The 10,348-nt window shown below is 38.1% G+C and overlaps 1 protein-coding gene across 1 annotated transcript in view; it reads right to left on the bottom strand.

Moving 5' to 3' along the window:
• Positions 1 to 10,348, bottom strand: part of LOC106471509 (homeobox protein prospero-like) — a gene marked incomplete at its 3' end in the record, with an annotated part of 22,520 nt that overhangs the window by 2,034 nt on the left and 10,138 nt on the right. The window contains exon 2 of the mRNA XM_022400118.1: positions 2,270 to 4,351. Coding sequence (XP_022255826.1) covers positions 2,270 to 4,237 — 1,968 coding nt within the window. The remainder of the gene's footprint in view (positions 1 to 2,269; positions 4,352 to 10,348) is intronic.

Here is a 10,348-nt window from a genome sequence, read left to right as displayed (position 1 = left end):
GTCACTTCGTAATAATTGTCGAAACTACTTAGTTCTTGTCACTTCGTAATAATTGTCGAAACTACTTAGTTCTTGTCACTTCGTAATAATTGTCGAAACTACTTAGTTCTTGTCACTTCGTAATAATTGTCGAAACTACTTAGTTCTTGTCACTTCGTAATAATTGTCGAAACTACTTAGTTCTTGTCACTTCGTAATAATTGTCGAAACTACTTAGTTCTTGTCACTTCGTAATAATTGTCGAAACTACTTAGTTCTTGTCACTTCGTAATAATTGTCGAAAGGGCGGAGGTTGGGTGTTAAACAAGGACAGAATTTATGGGTGATTCTTTACAAAAAAATTCTACTATGATGTTAATTTCAAAATCTTAAACTTCTGAAAAGGTGACTACCATGCCAACAACTGGCCGCAGACGATGAAGGGTAGTAGGTGTTGGGGTGTTGTAGGTTAATTTATCTTACGTGATAGTTATCACGTTATTCATTTGATTTCTTTTTAATATTTCAAATATTGAAGAATGTCACTCCAACATGCGCTGTTTCCTTCTTGATATCTAAACAAGCTGTTGGCTGATCCAATGTTAGAGCTCTGAATTTTGGAGCTGGGAAGCCGGGTTCGAATCTGGGCAATACAAAAAAAATATTCCAGGATAAGCCTGGTCACAACTTAGCACTATCTATCTATCTAGACTTAACAATCACTAACATTGGTAGACGAGATGCAACAGATTCAAATCTTTACACGTGCAAAAAGAAAAACGTAGAAAAATCCACATGACGAATGTAGAAGAGCACGTGGTTACGTATATACCCTCATATTTAAGTTTTTTATACCCTGGTGTTTGTGACACTCGTTCACTCCTTCCGTCTATCTCTAATGTCGACGTTTTGATGTTCTCAACAATGCGCGATGCTTTAATTCCCTTTTTATTGTAATAACCTCGACAGGGTCACTCTTTCCAAAATAATACAATTACCGTATATAATTAGAACACAAAGTAAAAACTTGTAATTTTATTCCTCACAACCTTAGACTAAGATAAAATGACTAGTTCACGCAAAAGCAACATCGAAACAAAAGCTGTTCTTAACTTTAACTCAAACTTGAGTTTATTATGAGACATTTCTATAAACGTAAATAAAATCACAGCCTATAACTAAAATGTAACATTATTAGCTCAATATTTCGCTATTACAGCTTCGTCAGGAGCTATCGATATCCTACAAGTTCACTAATCCTGTTTCCAGATTAGTGAACTTTTAGGATAATCCAGTTAACCCAGATTAGTGAACTTGTAAGATAATCCAGTTAATCCAGATTAGTGAACTTGTAAGATAATCCTGTTAATCCAGATTAGCGAACTTGTAAGATAATCCAGTTAATCTATATTAGTGAACTTGTAGGATATCAATATTTTATTTACGTGTATAGAAAAAGCTGTTATGTTTATGCAGAAAATAGTAACTCAACCTTTGACCTGCGCTTTACTTGACACTAACCTGACGTTCTGCGGAGAACTGTCAAGGGAAATCTGGCTAAAACCCCAACAAAGACGTATGTTTACAAGTTTATCCATAATAAACACGGTATAACACGTCTTTTCCTTTTCCATTTAGTATAACAACAAACAACGTATTATGATCTATCACGTGGAGAATGCTAAGATAGAACTTCAATGAATTTTCAACATACACGTTATATATGGTACGATAATACCCTAATCATGATATAATATACTGACAAATAACATGCTATATCTTCACACCATAACAATAGTTTAATGTAAATAGCTCCTCAACCATTATTATCTGCCATATCCCAGCCAGCCCGAGTCCTGGTATTGACCGAAAGGCCTCCTCGGCACTGGATATAGCAGATAGCGTCTTCTACATATCGTCATGCGTTCTCCTCTACTTTCTCTCAGAAGGTTTTACAATTCATTATTAGCTGACATTGAGGATGACACTTTCTAGCTTGCTTTATATACAAAATCAATACCCTCAAACGTCAGGGTTGATGATAGTTTGTGAAGATGAACTAGAATAGTCCCTCTGTTAGCTTTTTAAATATGTAATAGAAGTTGGTACTACTGTTTCTAACAAACATTAAAGATGTAACATTTGTCATCATCGATGGGCCTCATTTTAGATTATTTGTTTTACTACAAAAACTAGACTTTTCGGCGTTAGTGATTTGAACATTTTCATTGTACGTGATAAACTGTCCCCCTAACGGACCATAACGTCTAATACTATGTAAAAAGGATATAACTGCAAGACTTGACTCGCAGCTCTGGCTGTCGCCACCGTCTGATCCATCTCCCAAATCCTGCTTCAGGTAGGAGAAGGCTGTGGACTCGACTGGAGAATCGGGGTAGTGGGAATAGGCACGTCCAGCAAGCGATGACTTGTCCTCTTGGCTGAAGTAAGCTAGCCTGGTAGTCTCATAGCAGTAGGGAAACAATTCATTATGATGGAGACTGGGGTTAGGGATAGCCACAGACGTTGGTAAGCTCACGGGGACCAAAGGAGGTGGTTGGTGAGGGTAGACCGGGAGACATATGGAGGGTTGTGTTGTGTTAGTGATGAAAGGATGCTTAGGGCTACAATCTTCTTGACTCGTGGAGTGACTCATAAGACGAGAGGTTACACGTGCATCAGTAACCTTGTGGCGTCTCTTTTTAGGCGTTACTACCAGAGATATGGCTTCCGTTTGCTCCGTGACACAACTGCTTGTAGTAACTCCCGTACCTGCCGGTAGGTAAGGGATATTACTTGCTGGAGCAAAGTGTATTGCTTGAGATGAGGTGGTTGGACAGAATAACGATGTGGGGGGTCTAATCCCCTGTGAATAGAAATCCTGAGTTCTGGTGTTTGAATCACAAGAAAAGGGACTAACTTTTTGACCAATTGGCATCTGACTAGTGACTCTGTTGCCACGGTCAACCACTTTTGTACGAGGAGATTTTCGATCAAGGATTTGAGATAGTAGCGTCAGATCCTTAGGGGTTTCCGCCTCCAGCGACTTAGAGTATACTCTGGTTTGTTTATACTTCGTCACAATGGAGTCGATAACATTTGTCAGTGACCTGGAGATTTCAGACTTTAGAGCATCAACCAGATTGTCCAGGTCAGTGGTCATTGAAGTTTGGCTAGTTTGACCATTTGGTTTAACAATACAAGATTGACGGATTTCCTGATCCTTATGGTCGGCAAGTTGTCTGGCTTCACTTATAGTATCCTTCATTTTCCTTGATTGAATGTTGTCTGTGACTTTGGAATTAACGCCGGTAAGCACCACCAGAGAGGTGTCCCGTTCTCCAAAGTGACCAGATTGGAGTGGTTTCTTCTCGGTTTTCAGAACCATTGGCTGCGAGGGTGAGACGTGCTCTTGAAACAGTTCTGTGTACTGCTGCTCAATTAAAGCAAGTTGCTCCTGCATTTTCCGTAAATCCGATTTAAGATCTTCTTGAAATACGCGACGTTGTTTAATCGGTGGTCCAGAAAACTCTTCATTATCTTCCTCGTTATCTCCTTCCAGTTCTTCATCTTCATTCACTTCGTGCTGTTGAGGCTGGTATAACTTTCTTTTCTTACACCCGTTCACAGGACCGCTTGGACACTGCATCATGGTGGACACAATTGTTTCTACACGAGCACGTTTCACTTCCAGAACGCTGCTACCAGATGCAGGGGAGTTATCAGGACCGACTGGACTTCTACTACAGTCTGCGTTCGGCGAAATCGCGGGACTGTGAGTGGGTGACTGTTCGGACATCCTGTCACAGCTTACGGGCCGGTTTCCTATCCGCTCCCCGCCGGAAACTGGAAGGGCGACGCTAGACAGTTCGACGGACATCCGGCTCCGCTGTGTGTCCTGAAGATTACTGGTGCTCGACAATTGCGACGAACTCTCGACACTAGGAAGACCTAAAGAAGATATGTCTGCATCGGAAGAAACGCTGTTGCTTAGATATGTTTTACTCTCTCCCGTGACTGGTTGATTCTCGGACACCGCGCATTTATTAGTAATGCCTTGCACATCCGAGTCTATCACTTTATCGGAGCAGCCGGTACTTTGGCAGGCCAGGGACATACTGAATCGTTTCTGGTAAGGTTGAAAAGGTGTACTCGATTGTATACTCAAGTCGGCAATACTAGAACAATCATTTCTTGGTTCTACTGTCTGGTTGGTCTTTAGGGTATTCTCATGCATGGTCTCCTCTAGCGACGTCATAAGAAAGGGCAAGGCTGATTGGACGGTTCAGACGGTGTTTCAACTGAAGTAGAACAGGCACACCAAGCTATCAGACCTGACTCGGTCTCCACTGGCTAATCATTTAACTGAAACCTGAAAGACAAAAAAAAAGTAGAGAACAGATGTTATATATGTGACTGAAAGAAGAAAAACAGACGTTATGGTAGAGATTTTTACCGAACACAACACATAAAACAACGTCATCAACAACAGAAGGTCAACATAGCAACACATTGTGTTGAATACTTCTTGGATATCTGTACAGACATCTGACTGTGTCTAAGGTTTTCTGGCTTAATATCTGTAGGATTCAATCAATTCCAAACATTAATGACTCTGGGTCTTCATAAGTTTTCGATGAGAAAAAAAAATAAACAGTATAAGAAACTTAGACAATTCAGTTGAGAAAGTTTCAAACAAACCAACAGACGACGAAAAAACATTTCGATAAACGACACCATTGAGCACGCAAGCTCTAAATGAAAATTTTCAATCTAAATATCTGATTAAAATGAGTTTTTCTTATTTTTTTTATTAATTTCATTGTCGAACTAACGAATCCACTAAAATATAGTCATTATATATTCGATATTTGAATACTAGCCACATATTCTACACGCCTTATAAGCCAACAGTGACATGTTGAGTTGTCTTACATCTGGATAGAACCAGCGTTTCTCCGCTCCATGCATTTCTATAGTAGCTGTGTATTATTCTACTCCCAATCAAATCATTTCGCTAGTCAAGGAAAACCTAATAACATACATAGGCAGACAATACTAATGATAATATTTTTTCTTCATAGACATAAACGTATCTCTGTTATGTTCTAGAAAACACTAATATTTCTCTTGTACGTGTAATCCGTTGCTACTTGAATTAAATTGTAGAACATTTGTAATTGTAAGGTACTCTGTAAGTACTTGCTTAAAATTGTAATTTTATATTTATATTGTATACTTTAAAAATACAAGGGTCAAATGCGGCCCTTTGGTCAGCGTATCGGACTGTGGCTCGCGCCCGAACGAAAAACCAGCCTTAATCTGCACACTAGGGGCGTGGAAGCGTTATAAAAGAGTTGGCAGGGGGGTTATGTTGACTAACTGCCTTCCCTCTAATCTATCAGCTCAAAATTAGGGACGAAATACAACACACAAACATACACATCGTAATACACACCCAACTATGTTTATCATTCAGTTAACTCTTCTACTGTTACGTTTATAGATAAGCTACTGTTCCAGTCAATACTGACAATGGTTATCATTCATCAGTTAACCCGTTTACTGTCACGTCTGAAGATAAGCCACTCTTCCAGTCAATACTGACAATGGGTATCATTCATCAGTTAACCCGTTTACTGTCACGTCTAAAGATAAGCCACTCTTCCAGTCAATACTGACAAAGGTTATCATTCATCAGTTAACCCGTTTACTGTCACGTCTAAAGATAAGCCACTCTTCCAGTCAATACTGACAATGGTTATCATTCATCAGTTAACCCGTTTATTGTCACATCTAAAGATAAGCCACTCTTCCAGTCAATACTGACAATGGGTATCATTCATCAGTTAACCCGTTTACTGTCACGTCTAAAGATAAGCCACTCTTCCAGTCAATACTGACAATGGGTATCATTCATCAGTTAACCTGTTTACTGTCACGTCTAAAGATAAGTCATTCTTCCAGTCAATACTGACAAAGGTTATCATTCATCAGTTAACCCGTTTACTGTCACATCTAAAGATAAGCCACTCTTCCAGTCAATACTGACAATGGGTATCATTCATCAGTTAACCCGTTTACTGAAGATGTTTGGTGTTGTAAAGAGAATAAAACAAAAAACACACTCGAGATATGAGACTACTTCACTGATTTACTGATGTAAGACTACTTCACTGAGGTACAGATATGAGACTACTTCGCTGATATAGAGATGAGATATACAACAGAGAACTTTGAACTCTACATAAATTGAATAATTAAATACAATATAAGTATAGTAATAGCATACAACATAAATATAATAATAAAATACAACTTAAATTTAGTAATAACATACAACATAAATATAGTAATAAAATACAACTTAAATATATTAATAAAATACAACATAAATATATTTAAAAAAGGAAACAAGTGAGTTTTACAAACATTTTGTTTCACAAACAAAACGTAATATTTAACTTTACCGTCTTGATTGTTCTCGTGGAGTTTTATATTTTAATGATTTCTCTCTTGTAGTTGAATATTTTCCCACACATTAATTGTTACGTGTAGTTATTATCCTACTCATAAAATGGCTTATATATATTAGTTTAGATATCAGATATCGCACTTAAGTTTAAAACAAATGTTCGCTGACATGTAAAATATTAAGCAACAAAGCAACTCAAGTGTCTTTATTTTGTTAAAAGATCAAATAAGCTTGCATAGTTTAGACTGAAACCATGAGCGACTGCGTTCTAGAGTATAATATCTGTACGTTCCAGGTGTTTACCTCTACATAAGTAATATGTAGAAAACCCGAGTAGGAAGGGGGCACGGTGTTTTCTCGGTAACCACACACAAAAATAAAGTCAGTATCTCTCCACTGTACTTGATTGCGATGACGAAGGAAGGACTCGTGACGCGGCTGTATTAGAGGTATATCACGCCATGCCTACCAGAATAAAGGTAATCAATACACACGTATACTTCAGCATAATCTCCTGGACTCAGCCAAAAACTACTTTTCTTGCTCTCATTGTTTCTCTATGTTTCAGTGGATTTGTTTAAAACGTGAGACCTAATCACAGAAAACGAACAAAAGGAAATAATATATATACACACCGAAAAAACTTGTCTATAAATGTGCTTATAAGGTTGTGGGATTTGAGTTATGTTGTTGTCGTGAATGTCTGAATAATAATAAAAAAAAATACAAAGCACTTTTCCCTTTTTTTCTTCTGGTAGGGGGGTGGGGGGTGGAAGAAAATCTCCCTCATGAAGAGGCGATTATTCATTGAAAGTAAAATAACTTTAAACGTAAAACGCTTTTTAATTCCTCTTTCATTGACTATGTATTTGATAATTGTGAGTTTACTTCGAGTAAAGTAACATGTTCTTAACAGTGAGGTGGGAGGAGGAAGGAATTCACGCCATGTGTCAAATAAATGGTTTCTTACATTTATGTTGAATACTAGCGTTTTTATTTTACTGTTAATCATTTTAACTTAATCGGTTACACACACGTTTACGTAGCACTTACTGCGGAAGCACTGTAAGTGTGACATGTTAATCCCGCTACTCGTGTAAGGAAAGCTGTGTAGGCGGCAAGTGTTGATAAATAGTCCCCGTGTCTTTGTTCACGAATTTCTAATTTCGGAATGGCTATGCCATTTAGTCCTTGTGTCGCATAAGGTTTAGGAATTGAAAATGTAAATACCAATAGCATAATTTATACGAAGGATAATAAAGGAACCACTTCGTCAATTCAATAATTCTGAACTGACGAACGTGATAACACTGTAGGACATAGAATCCCATTCAATAATACTGAACTGATGAACGTGATAACACTGTAGGACCTAGAATCCCATTCAATAATACTGAACTGATGAACGTAATAGCACAGTAATACCTACAATCCAATTCAATAATACTGAGCTGATGAAGGTAATAATACAGTAGTACCATGCAATCCCATTCAATAATACTGAACTGATGAACGTGATAACACAGTAGTACCATGCAATCCCATTCAATAATACTGAACTGATGAAGGTAATAACACAGTAGTACCTACAATCCTATTCAATAATACTGAACGTAATAAACGTGATAACACAGTAGTACCATGCAATCCCATTCAATAATACTGAACTGATGAAGGTAATAACACAGTAGTACCTACAATCTCATTCAATAATACTGAACTGATGAACGTAATAACACAGTAATACCTACAATCCCATTCAATAATACTGAACTGATGAACGTAATAACACTGTAGTACCTACAATCCCATTCAGTAACACTGAACTGGTGAACGTAATAACACAGTAATACCTACAATCCCATTCAATAATACTGAACTGATGAACGTAATAACACAGTGGTACCTACAATCCCATTCAATAATACGGAACTGATGAAGGTAATAACACAGTACTACTTACAATCCCATTCAATAATACTGAACTGATGAACGTAATAACACAGTAGTACCTACAATCCCATTCAATAATACTGAACTGATGAACGTGATAACACTAGTACGTACAATCCCATTCAATAATACTGAACTGATGAACGTGATAACACAGTCGTACCTACAATCCCATTTAATAATACTGAACTGATGAATATAATAACACAGAATGACTTAAAATTGAAATTTTTATTTCAACATACCTTCGGCATAGAACAAGATTACTCCTTTTCGACCACCCATTTTGACAAACTTCTCCATAAAGCATGTGATGTTCCTGGACAACGGTTTCCATTATCACATATTCAGAGACCAGAAACTCTAACTTCCATTGTAATTGTATAAGACGTTTGACAGGTCGAACAGAATTGTGGTGATTCTGGTTTTTTAGCAATCTTTTTCACGAAAACAGCCATCAATTACGATGTGTAACCGAAAGCTTGTGTGACCTCATCAACTTCGAAATATTATGTGTACTATTAACCACCATAATGGGTTTTTTGGGAGTCGAAATGTTTTATTTCGTCACCATAGCCTTGAGTTTGTGGATGAGGACATTGAAACATATTGGTTTGAGGTATGGTTATGGATGGGGATATTGATACGTATTGGTTTGAGGTGTGGTTGTGGATGGGGATATTGAAACGTATTGGTTTGAGGTGTGGTTGTGGATGGGGACATTGACACGTATTGGTTTGAGGTGTGGTTGTGGATGAGGATATTGATACGTATTGGTTTGGGGTGTAGTTTTGGAATCCATTGCTGTTCTAAATGTCCAGTTATGCAAATTCTTTCACTTTCGTGAGGGATATACAAGTTTTGGGCCTGACATGGCCTGGTGGTTAAGGCAATCGACTCGCAACCTACGGGTCACGAGATCGAATCCTGTCACCGAACATGTTCTTTCAGCCGTGGGAGCGTTATAATTTAAAGGTCAATCCAACTTTTCGTTGGTAAAGAAAGAGTAGGCCAAGAGTTGGTTGTGATGACTAACTGTCTTCTATCACTGCTAAATCAGGAACGGCTAGCACAGATAGTCCTCGTGTAACTTTGCGTGAACTTCCAAAAACACACAAACGTCTTGTAATTGTTGTCTTTTTTCATCTGTTCTTCGTTTTTAGCATTCTCGCTATACGGATATACTTACGGGGAAGGAAGTGGCGCATTCTTCAAGGCAAGTTCGTCCCGTATTGGTATTGAACATCGAAATTAGGCCTTTGTATGGCGTGTACCGAGAAACATGTATATAGGAGCACAACATTCGTGATGGTAAAATTTAACCCGTGTAACTACTGCTGATTAAAGATGATGTCGAAACCTTGGTGTGTACCGTGTAACCTGCTGCTTATTACGAACACTCTCAAGACTTTCGTTGTTTGGTTATTAGTTGCTAATACAATATATTGCTCTTACAGTGTCAGATAATAAAGTCAAAATTGTTCTGATATCATTTATAATGAACATGTAATTTCATCTCCTGGCCGGTTGCATCAGGGTCTCTTTAAATCTAAATCAAGTGAGCTGTTTCTGTAGGTAATTAGATTTAATTCGGAACATACTATCTAACAGACAACCACAGAAATAGAAGAAAAGCACATCTGTTGTATCTACCGTTAGCCAGCGTGTAGTGAGGAGTGTTCCTTCCGTTGTATCTACCGTTAGCCAGCCTGTAATGAGGAGTGTTCCTTCTGTTGTATCTAACTTTAGCCAGCATGTAGTGAGGGGTGTTCCTTATGTGGTATCTACAGTTATCCAGCCTGTAGTGAAGAGTGTTCCTTCTGTTGTATCTACCGCTAGCCAGCCTGTAGTGAAGAGTGTTCCTTCTGTTGTATCTACCGTTATCCAGCCTGCAGTGAGGAGTGTTCCTTCTGTTGTATCTACCGTTAGCCAGCTTGTAGT

The sequence above is a fragment of the Limulus polyphemus genome, unplaced genomic scaffold (assembly GCF_000517525.1).
Source record: "Limulus polyphemus unplaced genomic scaffold, Limulus_polyphemus-2.1.2 Scaffold4666, whole genome shotgun sequence".
NCBI classification, from domain to species: Eukaryota; Metazoa; Arthropoda; class Merostomata; order Xiphosura; family Limulidae; genus Limulus; species Limulus polyphemus.
This window is presented reverse-complemented; position numbering and strand designations above follow the sequence as displayed.